Source organism: Gavia stellata, unplaced genomic scaffold, assembly GCF_030936135.1.
Source record: "Gavia stellata isolate bGavSte3 unplaced genomic scaffold, bGavSte3.hap2 HAP2_SCAFFOLD_95, whole genome shotgun sequence".
Lineage (NCBI taxonomy): Eukaryota > Metazoa > Chordata > Aves > Gaviiformes > Gaviidae > Gavia > Gavia stellata.
The window spans coordinates 210,492-231,381 of record NW_026776961.1 but is presented as its reverse complement, the minus strand read 5'-3'; the positions used below and the strand labels follow the sequence as shown (position 1 = coordinate 231,381).

Below are 20,890 nucleotides of genomic sequence, written 5' to 3'. Positions count from 1 at the left end.
TCCAAGTGCCGGCTTCTGCAGCTGGGAGAGTATTACGCCGGGCACAAGCCTAAACTGGGAGAGGAGTGGCTGGAGAGCAGCCCTGCAGAAAGGGGTCTGGGGGTGCTGGTGGGCAGCAGGCTCAGGATAGGAGTCAATTTGGACAATGCCCTTAAGAAGATGCTTTAACTTTTGGTCCGCCCTGAAGTTTGGGTTGTGGGCTTTTTCTTTTCTGCTGTTTTCCTCCTTCCCTGGAGCAGAAGAAGTCTCTGTGGCCCCCGAGAGCTGTGGGCGGTGGCGGTGCAGCTGCTCCAGGGGACAGGAGTTTTGGGGCGAGGAGGATGCTCGGGGCGGGTCAGCGTGCGAGGCAAGACGCTGAGCGGCAGCGGCAGCGGGAGCTGCGCCGTGCCATGCTGACGCCAACGGGACTGTGCCTGCCCGGGGTCCCGAGCGGCTCCCACCAACCCAGCGGGGTCACTGGGACTGCCCTAAGGAAGGGGCTTATCCCCCCGACCCCTGGCACTGTGGCACTGCCCCGACAGGGACCTCACCCTGCACTTTCTGCAAGCCAGAGCCGGAAAGGTGAGGCCACTTCCCGAAGGCGCCGTTGGCTGCATTGGCCCCAGGTTGTGGAGCTGGGATGGGAAAAGGGGGACAAAGAGAGATGAAGTTTCCAGGGACTTTCTGGCTGGTGCAGTGATTTTTTTTCTTCCTTTTTTTTTTTTTTTTGCCACCTTCCTGGTCTTGCGTCTGCCCAAGGTGCAGCCAGACAAGGGGAGGAGGGTCCCTGCCTGGCCTGCAGCTCCCTCCCTCGCCATTCTTGGGGTGATTTGGGGTTATTTTGCTGGGCAGTGAGGCAGAGCTGGCTCCGGAGTGGAGCACGGTGGGACCCAAGGAAGGGTGTGATTGTCTTGAGGCTTTGAAGGGCTTTGCACCGAGCCCTGTCCCTGCTGGAGGGGACACTGGTCGTGTTCGGGACGAAGGCGTTGCAGCCCCCGTTGTCATGTGTGTCCGTCCCCAGCCTGGCCCCCAAGGTCTGTCCTTGTCCCGGGGACTCCATGCTGCTTTCTGCGTGGGGCCGTGTCCGTGTGTCGTGCAGGGACCTGTCTGTCCTGGCTCCCCTGCCGAAGGGCTGCTTCCCCTGGGGAAGGGGACAGGGCAGTCCCCCGGCTGCCGCCATTGTCTGCCCCGCTGCTGGTGACTCAGCCCTGGGGACGGCTCAGTGCCCTTCGGGGCTCGCCGGCTCTGCTGTGGGGCTCTGCGGGGCTTTTGCAGCTCTTGGGTGCCCTTTCCCGGTGCCCCCTGCGCTTCCTCCCGCTCCCACACAGGCACGGAGTAGTTCAGGAGAAATGGCTTTTAATGAAGAAAACAAGAGAAGCGGCCTCATCAAATCTACTATAACACACACCCCCCCTCCCCAAATACCCATCCCTCCTCCCCCACCCCCCACTCCCCCCATCTCCCTCTCACCCCTGCTGTGGGTCTAATCCCCCCCCGCCACCCCCCTGCTGCCGGCGAGAGCCCTGCGTTTGCTGGCTGGCTGTGGCGAGGTGCTCGTGGCCCGCTTCTTCCCCCGCTTCTCTGCCGTGGCAGGCTGGGACGGTGGCGGGTCCCTGCCCTCATCCCCCCACGGCTCCTGGGGCTCCAGCCCCATGACGAACTCGTCCAGGCTGAGGATGGCGTCGGCGGTCTCGGGGACGCTGTAGTCGGGGCTGAGCAGCTCCTCGGGCAGGGAGAGCGAGGCGAAGTCGCAGTGGGGGATGGCTGCACTGGTGCCACCAGGGTCCCCGGGCCTGGGGCCGCTGCTGGGAGCGTCCTGGCTGACCCCCACCGCGTCCGGGGAGCAACCAAAGAGCCTCAGGGCCTCCTCGAGAAGGACCTCCTCGGCCACGGCGAGGTCGCCTGTGGGGTCCCCCAGGGCTTGCTCGTGGGGGGCAGCAGAGGGGCTGGGGGGGACGTTGCTGCCCGGGGAGATGTTGCTTCCCGGGGGTGCTGCCCTGGGGGTGGCACTGCCGGAGGTCTTGGTCTCTGCGGGCTGCCCCTGGATCTGCTGGTAGCCGGGGATGGACGTCGGCAGCAGCGGGGGGGCTGGGGTCACCGCTCTCCCCTGCTGGGTGTAGGGTGGGAGGTGTTGCGGCTGTCCCTGGGGGCTCCGAGGGGCTGCCCAGGCCAGGGGGGTCCCGCAGCCGCCGGGACCCCACAGAGCAGCACCCGGCAGAGAAGCGGCAGCGCGGCCAAGCGTGGCCGTGGCCAGTGGAGGCAGGTGGGTGCTCGTCCATGGGATGTGGAAGAGCCGGGGGTGGAAGCAGCAGCCGCATGGAGCCCTCTGCAGACCTGTGCGGGGGAGAGGGAGCCGTGCTGGGCCGGGGGGACCTTCCAAGGGCACCCGCCGAGCCAGCCCCGATGGCCGAGGTCCCCCGGCTCTGCGCCAGGCACGTGGGGAGCTTGTGGCTGGGGCACTCGCCATGGGGTGAGCTGCCATGCCAGCGGGACGGGATTGCAAATCGGGGAAGGAGACTCACTTCCAGGGGGCTGAAATGGGACAGGTGGCCCCAAGGATTTGGGAAGTTCTGTGGAAATGGGATTTAGTGGGCGCCCGTCACCCAGGCAAGGGCAGGGGATGGTCGCCCGGGCTTGCTGAAGCCCTGTGCCATATCTGCCAGGGGGGGGCAGGGGGTGGTGGGGATGCTGGGAGTGCTTGGGGGTGGTGGGGGGATCCTGGGCATGCCCAGGGGTCGGGGGTGCTGAACGTGCCGAAGGTGGCGGGGTGCCCGAGCAGAGAGGGGTGCCATACCTGCTGGTGGTGCCTGGGGGGCCTGGGGGGCCACCCCCACTGGGGGTGCCCAGGCTGCAGGGAAGAGCTGCTCCTGCCCAGGCAGTTGGCACCGGTTGGGTGAGCCTGCAAGAGAGACAGGAGCGATGGCCATCGGTCACCTCCGCTCTTGCCCCCAAGAGCGTCCCGAGCTGCAGGGGTCGGGGTGGGTCCCTACCTCGGGGGTAGAAGGTTTTGGGGAGCACAAAAGGCTGAAGGAGCCAGGGTGCCGGGGGGGCCTGGGGCCCACGCGCTGGGAGCCGCAGCGGTGGCAGCGCCATGGTCCGTTGTGGCTGTTGGCTGCTAAGGACTCTCTGGGTCTCCCAGGACAGAATGCGGGGGCTCCCCGTGTTCCGCCCCGCCCCAACAGCCTCCCCAGCTCCTCCTGGGGAGGGAAAGGGTTAAGGGGGGCTGGGCCACCCCGGCCCTGGCAGGCGGCTGTCAGGGGCTGTGGGTGTAAGTGCCTTTGGCTGGAAGCCTTGGTGCCTTCCCAGAGCTGGGATATCCTTGGGATTAGTGGGACTTGGTGGAAGGGGTCCTGCTGGGATGGAGGGTCCAGGCTGTTCAGGAGGGGTGGGCAGGGCAGGTGAGGTGGAGGCGTCACGCTGTATGCGAGGGAGAGGTTTGATGGTGGAGCCCTTACAGGCGGCGATGACGTGATCGAGAGCCTCTGGGTGAGGATGAGGGGGATGGAAAGCAAAGCAGATGTTGTAGTGGGTGTCTGCTAGCCATCGCCCAGCCGGGATGCCAGCGCTGGGGAGTTATTCTACAGGCAATTAGGAGGAATCTCTGGATGGGCAGCCCGTGTCCGTATGGGGGATTTCAAGTCCCCAGGCCCCAGCGGGGAATACCATACTGCTGTGTCGAGCAGGTCTGGGAAGTTCCTGACGTTTGTGGGACAGAACGTCTTGTCACAAGTACTCAGGGAGCCAACTAGGAAAGATGCCCTGCTAGACTTGCTGGTTGGGAATGGAGGAGGACTCGTGGGAGATGGGATGCTCTTGGCCACAGTGATCATGAAACGGTTGAGTTTAAAATTGTCAGTGTCATGAGAAAGAAGGACAGCAGAGTTGCTACGCTGGATTTTGAGAGAGCAAACGTTCCGTTATTCAGGGAGGTACTTAGCAGAGTCCCCTGGGTGAGGGCTGTTGAGGGCTCAGGAGTCGGCGAGTGCTGGTCAGTCTTTAAGAAGCACCTTTGATAAGGTCAGAAGCAGGCAATTCCCCTGTGTCGGAAATCAAGCGAGCGGGGCAGAAGAACACTTGTTGAAGATGGTGGCCTGACTGATAGGGACGGAGAAAAAGCAGAGGCATTCAATGCATTTTTTTGCCTCAGCCTTTAATAATACTGATAGACCTTGGGCTGCCCGGTCCCCTGACTCGGTGGAGCACGAGTGTGGGAACAGTGACTTTCCATTTGTGGAATAGTGAAGCTGTCAGGGGCCCGCTGTATCAGCTGAATGCTCACAAGTCCATGGGGCCTGATGGGATTCACCGCAGAGTACTGAAGGAGATGGCAGATGTTATGGCAGGACCCCTCTCGATCATCTGCCAAAGGTCTTGGGACCCAGGAACCTACAGACCTGTGAGTCTAACCTCAGTTCCTGGAAAACTTCTGGAGACGATGGTACTGGGTCCTCTTGAAAGGCTTTAAAAGAATAATGCAATCACCAGGCACAGTCAACATGGGTTCACAAAGGGAAAGTCCTGTTTCACTCATTAGATACCCTTCTAGGATAAGGTCACCCCGCCAGCGGATGAAGGGACGGCGGTGGTGTCGTGGTTTAAGCCCAGCTGGCAACTAATCACCACACAGCCGCTCGCTCACTCCCCCCCGGCCCAGCGGGGTGGGGGAGAGAATCGGAAAAGTAAAAGTGAGAAAGCTCGTGGGTTGAGATAAGAGCAGTTTCATAAATGGAATTGAACAAAATAAAATAATAATGATAATAATACTGAACATTGTAATGAAAAGGAAAATAACAACAACAACAAATAAAAGCCAAGAAAGACAAGCGATGCAAAGGAAAACAATTGCTCACCACCCTCAGACCGATGCCCAGCCTGTGCCCAAGCAGCGGTCCTCTGGCCAGCTTTCCCACTAGTTCATATACTGAGTATGACGTCATATGGTATGGAATATCCCCTCGGTCAGTTGGGATCAGCTGTCCCGGCTGTGTCCCCTCCCAGCTTCTTGCATTCCCCCATCCTCCTGGGTGGTGGAGCGGTGTGAGGAGCAGAAAAGGCCATGATGCTGTGCAAGCACTGCTCAGCAGTAACGAAAACACCTCTGTGTTGTCAACGTTGTTTTCAACACAAATCCAAACCACAGCCCCATACTCGCTACCATGAAGAAAACTAACTCTATCCCAGCCAAAACCAGCACGACAGGTCAAAACATTCCAGGAGATGCCTGGGAGAAGTCTTGGATGCATTCCGGAGGAGAGAGCTTCCTTTAAAGGACAAAAAACATCTTGGGAAGCTTTCTTGGAGGAGTCTGGGGCTGCTACCCGAGATCTCAGGTCCCTAAAGGAGAGGAGAAATACTCCGGGACGTGCCTGGGAGGCGTCTCAGGTGGATCCCGGAGGAGGGAGCTTCCTCCAAAAGAGGCCCAACACCTCAGGCAGCTGCCTGGGAGGAGCCCTTGGTTGCTGCCTGGGCTTACAGACACCTGCCAGAGGACGAAAACCACCTCGGCTGTCCGTGCTGGGAAGCCCCTGAGGTGCCTCCCGTGGAGGGAGGGAAGGGCTCAGGCAGCGCTGGTGTCCCCTGCAGCCGGGGCAGCCCTGGGCCCTGGGCGGCAGGTCTGGCTCCCGTGCTCAGGGAGCAATCGCCAGTTCTGGGCTCAGGAAGGAGTTTTTTTCCCCCAGGCAGATTGGCACAGGTCCCCGGGGGTTTTCCGCCTTCCCCCCCAGCACTGAGGAGGGCCCCTCGCCCGCGCTCCTCAGGGCCGTTTCTGGCCAGCGGTTCCCCGCTGTTGCAGGAGCAGGAGTCCGGCTGTGCCCTCCATCCCGCCGCCTCTCTTCCCTGTGCCAGGCGGGCAGGGGAGCCTCCAGGACTTCCCCGCATGAGGTCCCCTGGGGCTCTTCTGCCCTGTGCCGGACGTGGCCCGCTTGGAAAGGCTGCAGGCGTGCTGCTCCGTCGGGAAGGAGCCGCCGCTCGCTGCGCGGCCGTGCGCGCAATAAAAGCGGAGCGTCCGTCTCCTCTGTTGGAGCTGCCGTGTGTGTCTCGTCTGTCCTGGTCGCGCTGCCCGGAGCTGTCTGTACCCTCCTTCGAGGGGGGTATCTTTTATTCTTAAAATCACTAACTGACCGTAGTTTAGCATCCCAGTCTTGATGAAATCCCAGACTCCTTCTCCACAACAACTCCCACGTCCCCACACGCCATCGCACACACTCAGTAGGTTGTTGCTGTTACAGGACATGTTGAAAAACAAGGGTTAAAAGTAAGTGAGAAGAATGTAAAGAAGATACTTCATAACAATTGCTCCTGGCACTTAGACATATTAGAGATAAAGACTGCCTCACTAACTCTCTGCTAACTAGCAATAACGATTAGCACAAGGACGAATAGAATGGACTGCCAAAATAGTGCCCTAGAGTTAACTCGTCTCATTATAATCTCATTCTAATGCTAAGGAACACACCTCCGAGCTAGAAAAGCCCCAACCCAATTTAGCCCCCTACTCTCTGAGCATGCGTGGTGAATTAAAAGAGAAGTGTAACTTTAAGATGAAGTAAGAAAAGTATTAACCAAGAGTTAATTAAGGGGTAGCACCAGGAGGCGTAACTAACTTTGTTACTGTTTTAAATACCGGTCATGATTTTAACCCGGTGTGCATGTCAGGAGGAGAAATCCCCTTGCACCCGGGACCGCAATAAACCAATGTCGGCTTTATAACTCTGTGTGAGTTGTGAAGTTTGTTTCCGCGTGTCAATTTTGGCACCCCAGGTGGGACCCTCTCTGCCCGGCTGCGGGACCGCTGAGAGGGGGACATCCTCGGCGCGCCCCGAGATTTCTCGGAGGACCTCCCTCGCTCGCCCGATCACTGCAGGGACAGACAAGGACCATCAGCGGACCCGGTGTGTTAAGGGAGGGGAACCTGTAAGTCGTGAGGAGACGTCCTACGGGAGGTAGAGAGCGTTGTGCTCGCCCCGGGTGGGATTCGAATCCAGCAGTGAGGGCGCGGGAACCCCTGGATAGGGAAGTACGCAGGGGGGTGCTCTTCGCTGAAATTGCAGGAGTGAAGGATACCTACACGAACGCGGGAATCCCTGATTAAGGGAAGTACGCGGGGGTGCTGTCGTTTGTACCAACTATTATAACCCATGGGAACTGAAATTCGTATTATTGTGGCTATAATTGACATTTTATGATAGTCATTGCAATCTATATACTTAGGAAGTTTTGTGCCCGGTACTGTGTATTCTGTGAAAAGTGTTTCATTATACAATTAATGTTGTTGTAAGTTGGGTGAGTGTTTGAGTGAGTGAGGCGCAGTCGGACTGCGGGGCGAGTGCGGAGTCCTGATCCGCGGTTCCGCGTTCTCCGCGAGGAGAGCGGCCGGAGACGGACGAAGCGTATGACGGACTGTGTTAATGGAACCGATTGTTAACCCTTGTTGTCCTATACACAGGTATCAGGATTTTTCATGCAACCCAATATATGTTTTTGAATGTTTTGGTTGTAAACAGAATGTTTGAGTACGGTTTGGGGACGAGACGATTTTTGGTGTAGTGGGTGTCAATGAAACTGGTCTAAATGGAATAAGATTGAGCGCTCAGGCCAGCTTAGGCAAGTGCTTTGTGGAAGTATAAAAGGTATAAGGAATTAGTAAGAATGTCGCTGGTATGGAGGGAGATGTAGAACAGAATAGTGACGGGTTTATTTGGCGTGGAGCACTGTCTGATTTGCCATTGGTGTTCCTTGTTTGTTCGTGTTAAGTGTTTGGAGTGTCATAAGTACATTATTTCCTTTTCGACAATTGTCTTGAATTTCGGTGCATTCGCTGTGGGGCGAGTACGCCCTCGCATCTTTTGCCTTGGATAGGGTAGTATTGTTGTCAGTTCAATCAGGTTGTGTTCTTAGGCTGAGGAATAAGCCCCTGCGGGCAGGGTGTTCTTTATGGGAGGTGAACAAAGGGGCGGAATCTTGAAAAGGAGCCCTCTAGGCTGTATTTTAGCTCACTGGGAGGAGATAGGAGAGCTGCCAGGAGGAAGCGTGAGCAGAAAGACTTTAATAAAATATTGTCATCAATGGCGGCCTTTGTATAAATTGGATGATGAGGAGAAATGGTCCTTCGATGGAACCTTGAATTAGAATACCTTGTTGCATATGATGTTGTGTTTGAGGGGGAGCCGGTGCCATGTTTCCCGGATGGGGGGGAAGCAGGGAAACGTCCCCGCGGCCTCCCCCGGCTGGGGAGGGAGCTGGAGCCCAAAAAAACCGCTGTGACGATGCCCGAGCGCGGTGCTGCGTGGTGTGTGCCCCAACCAGCGCCCAAGGGGGCCCCTCCCGCCTCAGCGGTGCTTCTCGGAGGCAGCAGCCCCGCTGCTCAGAATGACAGAGAAAGGGCGGACCCTGTCCTTGATTTTATTTTCTCAAGATGAAACCTATCAACCAAGCTTTAACACCTACGGATGATGGTTTTGTAACGGTACAGGAGCTACTGGCCAAAGTGAAAAGGGGTATTTTTTAAAAACCTCTTAAATTTAGATTGGGAAAAGAATTGGGAATACACAAATTCTTATCTGTACCTAAGTCACCAAAACCTCTGTTGGGGTGAGACTTATTGGAACAACTAAAAGCGGAAATAAAATTTGAGAAAGGAATTAAGGAACTAATTATAAATGCATTAGACGCGGCTCAGACTAATGTTCTAAAGCACTTAGTTGTATCCAAGCCCAATTATGGATACAGACAATAGGAGCTGCAATCATTAGGGAAGGTGAAGACGGAATCCTACCAAAAGAAAGCCGAAAAGTGATTTGGAATAACATAACGGAATTCAAATATTTGCGTTTGCAACTTTGTTAGTCTTACAGGATGTGATTTTAACTACCCGGCTCCTGTTACTACTTATCAATTGCTACAGTTTAATTATACATTGATTCAGGATATACAGCCCACCCCTATTGGAATGAATCTCCCTCTAATAAGAAAACTATTGCATCATGAAAATTTAAAAAGGTTGTTAAAACAAGTTGAAGAAAGTGGAAGAAAGACTTTAATTACTGTCCATCATGATGCCGAGGAAATACACCAAGCAGTGGAACGAGTGAAGTCAGAGGGAGAGCACAATTGGTGGGATGTGTTTAGGGGTTATTCCCCGTCAGCTACCAAAATCTTAAACATAATGACCCACCCGATATTGGTGACAACATTAACAATAGTAAATCTTATCCTTTGATGTAAACTCAAGGAACTTATTGGGCAAGTATAGACACTAAAAATAATAATGAAACATAACGAACCACTTTTAAAAGCCAAAGAATTTGCTTAGGGGAAAGAATAGGGGGAAACTGATACAGGACGTCTTGGAAAAAAAGGGTTAAAAGTAAGTGAGAAGAATGTAAAGAAGATACTTCATAACAACTGCACCTGGTACTTAGAAATATTAGAGATAAAGACTGTCTCACTAACTCTCTGCTAACTAGCAATAACGATTAACACAAGGACGAATCGTAGAAAAATAGAATGGACTGCCAAAATAGTGCCCTAGAGTTAACTCGTCTCATTATAATGTCATTAGAATGCTACGGAACACACCTCCTAGCTAGAAAAGCCCCAACCCAATTAAGCCCCCTACTCTCTGAGCATGCGTGGTGAATTAAAAGAGAACTGTAACTTTAAGATGAAGTAAGAACAGTATTAACCAAGAGTTAATTAAGGGGTAGCACCAGGAGGCGTAACTAACGTTGTTAACTGTTTTAAATGCCTGTCATGATTTTAACCCGGTGTGCATGTCGGGAGGAGAAATCCCCTTGCACCCGGGACCGCAATAAACCAATGTCGGCTTTACACCTCTGTGTGAGCTGTGCAGTTTGTTTCCGCGTGTCACCGCCCCCTCGAAGGCCCTCGCACAGCACCGTCCTCTTCGCCAGGACGCGTGTCCCAGCGACCGGGGTGAGTCCCCGTCCCCGGGGACACCCGAACCCCCTCGCTATGGCGCGGTCCCAGACACGGCAGGAGGGGCGGCCGAGGGGGTGCGGTGCCTCCGCCCGGCAGAGTGGCGGGCGGGTCCCGCAGGAGAGAGCTGCTTCCAGCACCGCGGGAAGCTCCCCCGGAGGGGCCTGGGGCCGCTGCCCGGCTGTGGCGGAGAGGCGCGGGCCGTGGCCGGGGCGAGCTGCCCCGCAGCCGGCCCGGCCCGCAGCGGAGCGGAGCGGAGCGGAGCGGCAGGTCTGGGCGCAGCGGGGGGCTCCCGGGGCGGGAAGCGCCCGGGCCGCGGAGAGAGCCGCCGGCAGCTGCCGCCAGAGCCGGGGCGGGGCCGGGGCGGGGCCGGGGCGGGGCCGGGGCGGGGCCGGGGCGGGGCCGGGGCGGCGGCGGGCGGTCGCCCCGCGCTGTAACGGACAGGAGCGGCCGGTGGCCGAGGGGAGCCGCTCCGGAGCCGGCCCGGCCCGCAGCGGAGCGGAGCGGAGCGGAGCGGCAGGTCTGGGCGCGCCGGGCCGCGGCCGCCCCCGCGGCTCTCGACAGCGGCCGGGGCAGCGCTGGCGCCCGGAGCGGGCGAGGCCGGCGTGGCAGCCGGGAGGAGCTCGGCTGCGGTGCCCCGCCGGCAGAAAGCCGCGTCCTCTGCGCTCGCCAGGCCGGCGGCGGCAGCCGGAGAGAGCCCCCCCGAGAAGGGGCAGCCGCCCGGGCCTCGGGCTGCCGGGCGTGCCGGAGCCTGGGGCTGGTGCCGGCGGGCGGGAGCGAGAAGAGCTGCGGAGGGGTGACCCAGCGGAGCGCCCGCTCGGCCCGGTGGGAGAGCTGCGGGGGGAGGTAGGAAGGTGGGGGGGCGTCGGGGGGCTGAGACGGAGCTGGGCTGGGGGAGCCGCGCGCTGGAAGGAAACAGACGGACCCGGTCTGTTAACACATGTCTCTGTGACTCCTGTCACCATCACAGTTTGGGGTTTTTTGATAACGGGATGGCCGACACAGCACCAGGCCAGCTGGGGTCGGATGGGATTTCTCAAAGGGGGAAGAGGGTCTTTGCTGCCGAGCTAGCGGGTCTCATTGACAGAGCTTTAAAGTAGACTTGGAAGGGGAGGGAGATGATATCAGGCTTGCCCTGACAAGCTGTGGGATGACACGCCAAGGTTAGCGGGACAGGGTGCTAGCGAGAGCCCTCAGCCTGTTGCTCTGAGACGTGCTGGGTACAGGGCAGCACAGGTGAAGTCTTACAGAGATGAGCCGGGGGCTCCTGAGGTAATAGGAGCCAAGAGGGAAACAACAATGAAATCACAGAATCATAGAATGTTTGGGGTTGGAAGGGACCTTTAGAGGTCATCTAGTCCAACCCCGCCCCTGCCATGAGCAGGGACATCTTCCACTAGGTCAGGTTGCTCAGAGCCCCGTCCAACCTGACTGTTTCCAGGGATGGGGCATCTACCACCTCTCTGGACAGCCTGTGCCAGTGCCTCACCACCCTCATTGTAAAACATTTCTTCCTTATGTCTAGTCTAAATCTACCATCTTTTAGTTTAAAGAGATTACCCCTTGTCCTATCGCTACAGGCCCTGTTAGAAGTCTCTCCCATCTTTCTTATAAGCCCCCTTTAAGTACTGAAAGGCCGCAAGAAGGTCTCCCTGGGGCCTTCTCTTCTCCAGGCTGAACAACCCCAACTCTCTCGGTCTTTCCTCATAGGAGATTTGTTCCTCCCTCTGACGATTTTTGTGGCCCTCCTCTGGACCTGCTCCAACAGGTCCGTGTCTTTCCTGTGCTGAGGACTCCAGAGCTGGACGCAGTATTCCAGTTGGGTTCTCACCAGAGCGGAGTAGAGGGGCAGCATTACCTCCCTTGACCTGCTGCTCACGCTTCTTTTAATACCTCAAAGGAATTAATGTGTGTTCCTCTGAGGAGGTGACATGCTGAAGTGCCTCTGCACCAATGCATACAGCATGGGCAACAAACGGGAGGATTTGGAAGCCACCGTGCTGCTAGAAAGCTACGACCTAGTTGCCATTACTTAAAGCTGGTGGGAGGAAGCCCATGACTGGAGTGGGGCTATGGATGGCTACAGGCTGTTCAGAAGGGACAGGCAAGGAAGGAGGGGGGTGAGGGCTTGCCCTCTATGTCCAGAAATGGATAGGTTGTGAAGAGTTGTCTCTGGAGGACAGCCACGAGCAAGTTGAAAGCTTGTGGGTGAGAATTAGAGACTGAGGAAACAAAGGTAACCTTATGGTTGGAGTCTACTACAGGCCGCTGCATCAAGGGGAGCCTACTGAAGAAGCCTTCTTGCTGCAGCTACAGGAAGCATCGCACTCGCAGGCTCTCGTCCCGCTGGGGGACTTCCACCACCCCAACATCTGCTGGAAAAGTAGCACGGCGAGCTGTAGGCGATGCAGGAGACTCCCGGAGAGCACTGAGGATAACTTCTTAAGCCAGGTAATGGACAGCATGTCGTGGATGGCGTGATAGATGCACTTTGCTCCTAAGAGAGAAGCAGCAATATGTTTATTGATATCAAACCTTGTTAAATCACTGTTTCACAGTAAATGTGACAGTGCTTTAACAAGATTCAATGGCAAAGAACACTTGATTATTTACTGCATAGAGGACAGGGTCAGACAGAACTGTTAGGGAGACCCTCCCGCTGACTCACGAGGTAGAGAGGACCCCCTTTGCATTCTAAACTCCTTCCCTTGGAGGTGCGGCTGGATCCAAACTTGGCCTTGGACTTGGTCAACGGTTTATGTCTAAAGGATTATATGTGCACAAGCAATCAAAGGTATAATCTTAGTGAAGCTTACAAAGTTTAGCAAGCTATTAGTCACTTACCGAGGATCTGTTGCGGCAAGGATTCTCTCAACACCGAGGCGTAAGGGATCTCTGCGGCAGGCGTAGCATTGGGAGGCGTCCCTGCTCAAGGGGAGATCCCGTCGTGCAGCCCACTGCCATGCAGGAGAGCTCAAAGGGCTCTTGGGCTGCTCACTATTTATGGGGGTAAGATGACTGACTCCTAGTCATATTTGCATACCGACCACAGAGATCTTAGTTTCTATCAGCACTTGGCTATTGTGTTGTTATCTGTCTCCCGAATCCACTTTGAGCCGGACGTAGCCATCACCACCAGACACAGCCATCATGACTGCCACTGGTGGTTATCGATGGACTGCAAGACCGGGACTGAGGGAGCAAAGTCGCTCCCACTGTAAGAGAAGATCAGGTTCGTGACCACCTGAGGAACCTGGACATACATAAGTCTATGGGACCTGGCAAGATGCATCCCGGAGTCCTGAGGGAATGGGCTGATGTAGTTGCCAAGCCACTCTCCATGCTGTTTGAAAAGTCATGGCAGCCAGGTGAAGTCCCTGGTGACTGGAAAAAGGGAAACATTGCACCCATTTTTAAAATGGACAGGAAGGAGGATGCTGGGAACGACTGACCTGTCCGCCTCACCTGTGTGCCTGGGGAGATCATGGAACAGATCCTCCTAGAAGCTATGCTAAGGCACATTGGGGACAGGGAGGTGATTCGAGACAGCCAGCATGGCTTCACCAAGGGTGAGTCTTACCTGACCAACTTAGTGGCCTTCTATGACGGAGTGACTACAGCAGCAGACAAGGGAAGAGCTCCGGATGTCATCTACCTGGACTTCTGTAAGGCCTTTGACACGGTCCCCCACAACATCCTTCTCTCTGAATTGGAGATGGATTTGATGGATGGACTGTCCGGTGGATGAGGAATTGGTTGGATGGTCGCATCCAGAGGGCAGTGGTCAACAGCTCAATGTCCAGATGGAGATCAGTGACAAGCGGTGTCCCTCAGGCGGCAATATTGGGACCAGTACAGTTTAATATCTTCATCAATGACATAGACAGTGGGATCAAGTGCACCCTCAGCAAGTTTACAGATGACACCAAGCTGAGTGGTGCAGTTGACATGCCTGAGGGATAGGATGCCATACAGAGGGACCTGGAGAAGCTTGAGAAGTGGGCCCATGCGAATTTCATGAGGTTCAACAAGGCCAAGTGCAAGGTCCTGCACCTGTGTCGGGGCAATGCCCGGTATCAATACAGGCTGGGGGATGAATGGATTGAGAGCAGCCCTGCAGGGGAGGACTTGGGGGTACCGGTGGACGGAAAGCTGGACATGAGCTGGCAATGTGCGCTCACAGCCCAAAAGCCAGCTGTATCCTGGGCTAGATCAAAAGCAGCATGGCCAGCAGGTCAAGGGAGGTGATTCTGCCCATCCACTCTGCTCTCCAAAAGAGGAAAAACCATCTTGGGTAGATTCCTTGGAGGAGTATGGGGCTGCTACCCTGGGTCTCAGGTCCCTAAAGCACACGTGAAAAAACTCCTGGAGATGCCTGGGAGGAGTCTTGGGCAGTTCCTGGAGGAGAGAGTTTCACTCAAAGGACAAAAATATACTCTGGGTGCTTCCTTCGAGGAGTCTGGAGCTGCTACCCGGGATCTCAGGTTCTTGAAGCAGTGGTCAGAAGACTCCAGAAATTGCTTCGGAGGAGTCTGGGGCGGACCCGGAGGAGAGAACTTCCTCTAAAGAAGAAAAAATGTCTCAGGAAGCTTCCTTGGAGGAGTCCGGGGCTGCTACCTGGGATCTCACGTCCCTAAAGAAGAGGTTAAAAGACTCTGGGAGATGCCTGGAGAACTCCTGAGGAGGAGGTGAAGGAGGAAGATTACGATGAGTTCTGAGGAGAAGGATGAGGCGGAGGAAGAGGAGAAGAACTCCTGAGGAGGAGGAGTAAGAGAATTCCTGAGGAGGAAGAAGAGGAGGAGGAGGCCGAGGACACCTGAGGACATGGAGGGCTCCAGAACAAAGGAGGAGGAGGACCCCTGAGGCGGAAGTGGAGGAGGAGGAAGAGAATGATGAGGAAGAGGATAACTCCTGACGACGAGGAGAAGGATTTCTGAGGAGGAAGAAAAGGAAACCTGAGGAGAAGGATTCCTACAGAGGAGGAGGAGGATGAGGAACACTCCTTAAGAGGAAGAGGAGGACTCCATAGAAGAAGGAGGAGGACTCAAGAAGAAGAGGACTCTGGAGGAGGAGGAGGAGGAGGAGAAGGACTCCTATAGATGAGATAGAGGAGGAGGATTCATGAGGAAGGGGAAAAGGAGTCTAGAGGAGGAGGAAAACTCCTGAGGAGATGGATGAGGAAGAGGAGGAGGACTCCTGAGGAGGAGAATCTAGACAAAGAAGAGTCCTGAGGAGTAGTAGTAGTAGGACTCCTGAGGAGGAGGACACCTCTAGAGTAGAAGGAGCACTCATGAGGATGAGGAGGAGGACTCCTGAGGAGCATAAGGCCTGCTGAGGAGGAAGAGGAGGTGGACTCCTAAGGAGGAGGTGAAGGAGGACTCCTGAGGAGGAGGAGGAGATGGTGGAAGAAAAGGACTCCTGAGGAGGAAGAAGAGAAGGAGGACTCCTGAGGAGTGCTCCTCGGGAGGAACAGGACTCCTGAAGAGTAGAACACTGTAGAAGGAGGCGTCGTGAGTAGTAGTAGTAGTAGGATTCCTGAAGAGGAGGACTGCTTAAGAGGAAGAGTAGGAAGACTCCTGAAGAGGAGAAGGAGTCCTCCTCTTGAGGAGGAGGTTTCCTTAGCAGGAAAAGGAGGAGGCTGAGTAGGAAAAGAAAGAGGAGGACTCCTGAGGAAGAGAAAGAGAAGGAGGACTCCTGAAGAGGAGGACTCCTGAGAATGATGAAAACTCCTGAAGAGGAGAATTCTGTACAAGGAGTCCTGAGTAGGAGAAGGAGGAGGAGTCCTGAGTAGGAGGAGCAGGAAGGCTCCTGAGGAGGACAACTTCTATTGAGTAGAAGAAGCACTCATGAGGACAAGGGGGAGGACTCTTGAGGAGGAGAAGGCCTCCTGAGGAGGAGGAGGAGCAGAACTCTTGAGGAGAAAGAGGGAGGGGACTGCTGAGGAGGACGAGGAGGAGAATTCCTTAGTGGGAAGAGGTAAACTCCTGAGGAGGAGGTGAAGGAGGACTTCAGAGGAGGAGGAGGTGGATTAGGAAGATGACTCCTGAGGAAGAGGAAGATAAGGAGGAGTTCTGAGGAGGAGTACTCCTGAGGAAGAGCAGGGCTCTTGAGCAGGAGAACTCTGTAGAAGGAGGCATCCTGTGTAGGAGGAGGAGTCCTAAGGAGGAGGAGGCCTGAGAAGGAGGAGGAGGAGAAGAAAGAGGACTCCTGAGGAGGAGGAAGAGAAGGAGGAGGACTCCTGAGGAGGAGGACACCTGAGAAGGAAGAGGAGGAGAAGAAAGAGGAGGACTCCTGAGGAGAAATAGAAGGAGGAGGACTCCTGAGAAGGAGGATACATGAGACGGAGGAGGAGGAGAAGAAAGAGGAGGACTGCTGAGGAGGAAGAGAAGGAGGAGGACTCCTGAGGACATGAAGGAGGAATCCTGAGGAGGAGGAGAACTCTTGAGGAGAAAGAGGGAGTGGACTCCTGAGGAAGATGAGGAGGAGGATTCCTTAGCTAGTAGAGGTAAACACTTGAGGAGGAGGTGAAGGAGGACTTCTGAGTACGAGGAGGTGGAAGAGGAAGAAGGTGCCTGAGGAGGAGGAAGATTAGAAGGAGTTCTGAGGAGGAGTACTCCTGAGGAAGAGCAGGACTCCTGAGGAGGAGAACTGTGTAGGAGGAGAAGTCCTGAGGAGGAGGAGGCCTGAGAAGGAGGAGGAGAAAGAGGAGGACCCTTAAGAAGGCGAAGGAGGAATCTTAAGGAGGAGGAAGAGATGGACTCCTGAACAGGAGGACTCCTGAACAGGAGAACTCCTCTAGGAGGAAGACTCCTGAAGAGGAGAATTCTGTTGAAGGGGGAGTCCTGAGGAGGAGGAGGAGGGGAACTGCCAATGAAGAGGTGGAGAACTCCTGGACAGGAAGAGAACTTCTGAGGAGGACATAGGAGGAGGAAGAGAAGGAGGAGGACTCCTGAAGAGGAGCAGTCCTGAGCAGGATGAGGACTTCTGAGGATAATTATGTACAAGAATGAGTGCTGGGTAGGAGAAGGAGGAGGATTCCTGAAGAGGAGGACTCCTGAGGAGGCGGAGGAGTCCTGAGGGGGAGAAGGAGGAGAAGTCCTGATGAAGTAGTGTAAAACTCCTGAATAGGAAGAGAACATCTGAGGAGGACATAGGAGGACTCCTGAGGAGGAGGAAGAAGAGGAGGAGGACTCCTGAAGAAGAGGACTTCTGCGGAGGTGAAGGAGGACTCCTGAGGAGGATGAAGAGAAGGAGGAGGACTCTTGAGGAAGTGAAGGAGGAATCCTGAGGAGGAGGAGGAGAAAGATGACAACTCTTTAGGAGAAGAAGGAGGAAGATGAGGAGGACTCCTGAGGAGGAGAGTCTAGATAAGGAGGAGACCTGAGTAGGAGGAAGGCTCCTGAGGAGGACAACTCCTATTGAGTAGAAAAAGCACTCATGAGGACAAGGGGGAGGACTCCGGAGGAGGAGAAGGCCTCCTGAGGAGGAGGAGGAGAACTCTTGAGGAGAAGGAGGGAGTGGACTCCTGAGGAGGATGAGGAGAATAATTCCTAAGTGGGAAGAGGTAAAGTCCTGAGGAGGAGGTGAAGGAGGACTTCAGAGGAGGAGGAGGAGGTGGAGGAGGAAGAGGACTCGTAAGGAGGAGGAAGATAAGGAGGAGTTCTGAGGAGGAGTACTGCTGAGGAAGAGCAGGACTCCTGAGGAGGAGACCTCTGTAGAAGTAGGCATCCTGTGTAGGAGGAGGAGTCCTGCGAAGGAGGAGGAGGAGAAGAAAGAGGAGGACTCCTGAGGAAGAGAAAAAGAAGGAGGACTCCTGAAGAGGAGTAGTCCTGAGAAGGACAGGACTCCCAAAGAGGAGAATTCTGTACAAGAAGGAGTGCTGGGTAGGAGAAGGAGGAGGATTCCTGAGGAGGAGGAGGAAGACGACTCCTTAGGAGAAGAAGGAGGAAGAAGGGGATGACTCCTGAGAAGGAGGAGGAGGAAGAGGAGGACACCTGAGGAGGAGAATCTAGACAAGGAGGAGACCTGAGGAGGAGGAAGGCTCCTGAGGAGGACGACTCCTATTGAGTAGAAGGAGCACTCATGAGGACGAGGGGCAGGACTCCTGAGGAGGATAAGGTCTTCTTCTTCTGAGGAGAATTCTTGAGGAGAAAGAGGGAGCGGACTCATGAGGAGGAGACTTCCTTTGCAGGAAGAGGTAAACTCGTGAGGACGAGGTCAAGGAGGACTTCTGAAGAGGAGGAAGTGGAGGAGGAAGAGGACTCCTGAGGAGGAGGAAGAGAAGGAGGAGTTCTGAGGAGGAGTACTCCTGAGGAAGAGCAGGACTCCTGAGGAGGGGAACTCTGTTGAAGGAGGCATCCTGTGTAGGAGGAGGAGTCCTGAGGTGGAGGAGGATTCCTGAGGACAAGGAGATGAGCTCCTGATGAAGATGTGGAAAACTCCTGAAGAGGAAGAGAACATATGAGGAGGACATAGGAGGACTCCTGAGGAGGAGGAAGAGAAGGAAGAGGACTCCTGAAGAGGAGGACTTCTTAGGAGGTGAATCAGGAGGACTCCTGATGAGGAGGAAGGGAAGGAGGACTCCTGAAGAGAAGTCCTCCCGAGGAGGACAAGGACTCATGAGGAGGAGAATTCTGTACCAGAAGGAATCCTGTGTAGGAGAAGGAGGATGATTCCTGAGGAGGAGGAGGAGGAGGAAGATGACTCCTTAGGAGAAGAAGGAAGAGGAGGAGGACTTCTGAGGAGCAGAATCTAGACAAGGAGGAGTCCTGAGGAGGAGGAAGGCTCCTGAGGAAGATGACTCCTATTGAGTAGAAGGAGCAGTCATGAGGACAAGGGGGAGGACTCCAGAGGAGAAGAAGGCCTCCCTCAGGAGGAGGAAGAGAGGTCTTGAGGAGAAAGAAGGAGTGGACTCCAGAGGAGGAGGAGGAGGAAAATTCCTTAGCAGGAAGAGGTAAACTCCTGAGGAGGAGGTGAAGGAGGACTTCAGAGGAGGAGGAGGTGGAGGAGGAAAAGGACTCCTGAAGAAGATAAGGAGGAGTTCTGAGGAGGAGTACTGCTGAGGAAGAGCAGGACTCCTGAGGAGGAGAACTCTGTTGAAGGAGGCATCCTATGTAGCAGGAGGTCTGAGAAGGAGGAGGAGGAGAAGAAAGAGGAGGACTCCTGAAGAGGAGGACTCCTGAGGAGGTGAAGGAAGAATCTTGAGGAGGAGGAAGCGATGGACTCCTGAGGAGGAGGAGGAAGACTCCTGAGCAGGAGGACTCCTCTAGGAGGAAGAGGAGGACTCCTGAGGAGGAGAACTCTGTTGAAGGAGGAGTCCGGAGGGGGAGGTGGACTCCTGAGGAATAGAAGGAGGGGAACTCCTGAAGAAGAGGTGGAGAACTCCTGAATGGGAAGAGAACTTCTGAGGAGGACATAGGAGGACTCCTGAGGAGGAGGACTGCTATAGAGGAGGAGGAGGAGGAGGACTCCTGAGGAAGATGAGGACTCCTGAAGAGGAGGAGGAGGAAGAGGAGGCCTGCTGAGAACAACGGCTTCTGAGGGTGAGGCAGAGGAAGAGGAGTAGGGCAAGGTCTGCTGAGGAGGAGGAGAAGTCAAGAGGAGGACTCCTAAGGAGGAGGAGAAGGTGTGGAATTTGGATAATGAGGTGGGATTCCTGTGCACAAAGAGCCGTTAAGACTGACCTTGCTATCTCCAGGCGGGGAGTGGAGACCCGCCTGGCTAACACAGGGTGCAGATAAGGAGGGGGCCCTGTGGAGGCAGGACAGCCCTGCTTGTGGTCAGCAAAGAGAGCAAGATAACAGAAACCTGAATGGTTCTTTGTTTCTTCCAAAGGCTTCGTGTCCGATCACTGACCTTTGCCTCATTACCGGTGAAATGCATATTACAACTCACACCCCTGCATATGCTAATGAAGATTGAAGAGATCATGCTAAACATGTACGACTATAGCACTCGTTTCTCCACCCAAATCATGCTACATGTCACATAGTGGGGGTGGGTGGGGGTGGGTGGGGAACCTCGTAGTTCTGGGGATAAAAGAGGGAGAAAATGATTGTTGAAGTGGGAGAGAAGAACGTCGATACCTGACGGAGCAGTCGATGGGCTGCGTTCTCTTCCTCCACCCCAGGCAGGGACGCCTCACTGGGTACGCGCTGAACCTCTCACCCTCTGGGTGAAAGTTATCCCCGGGTTCGTGTATTACTGTCAAGTTTGTTAGCAATATTAACCTTAATTAGTAGCACTATTGTTGTTAGTGAATTTATGAATGGCAATCTTGAATCTGTTGTGTCGCTCTCAATAAAATAACTGCGCTCTTTGTGCACCTGCTCACTGCAAGTCCTTTTGCTGGGCTCTGATAAACGAATCGGTGAAAGTCCTGGGGCTCTGACAGACAAATTTCGAAACTACATTCCTTTTAACGCGACAGTAAAAATTGGCGTCATGGACAGCATTGCTATGGATAAACTGCTACAAAAATATAAATGTGCACCGTCCTACACGGGACTAGAGTCAGCCCAGAAATTCTGGAAAGATGAAAATAAACTAATAGAGCGAATCAAACAGTGCAGGAGTGAGCAGAAGGTTAAAGATGGTGAGGGTAAAGGAATTGTTTGCGCTATTTTAGGAGCTTGTTTATTGTGTGCGCAGAAGGAGGCTAAGGAGTTCCTGCCTCCTGAACGAACTGCAGATGTGGAATGTTACCTTAAAGTCATGCAATGATGTGTTACAGAAATCACTACATTTTGAACGTGAACTGTTAGGAAGGCAAGTAGATACCCTCCTAATAGAAATGCAAATTTAAAGAAGTAAAATGAGCTGCTTAAGACACTATTGTTGGCTGTTGGTGAAAAAACCTATAGAAAGTCCATTTTGGGAAAAGTTGCGCTCTGTGCTGGAATCAATGCAGACAGCTAGCGATCCCACAGCGCAGATCCGCAAAATTGTTCGGCACGCTGACCCTGAAACATGGGAT

General features: G+C 54.8%; 1 protein-coding gene across 1 annotated transcript; it reads right to left on the bottom strand.

Annotated features, from left to right (window-relative positions):
• Window positions 1-1,462: 1,462 nt before the first annotated feature.
• On the bottom strand, window positions 1,463-3,072 carry LOC132321538 (proline-rich protein 22-like). Its single transcript, XM_059835037.1, has 2 exons — window positions 2,970-3,072; window positions 1,463-2,313 (listed from the first exon to the last, which is right to left on the bottom strand). The coding sequence occupies exons 1-2, from the start codon at window positions 3,070-3,072 to the stop codon at window positions 1,463-1,465; spliced, it is 954 nt and encodes a 317-aa protein (XP_059691020.1).
• Window positions 3,073-20,890: the final 17,818 nt, after the last annotated feature.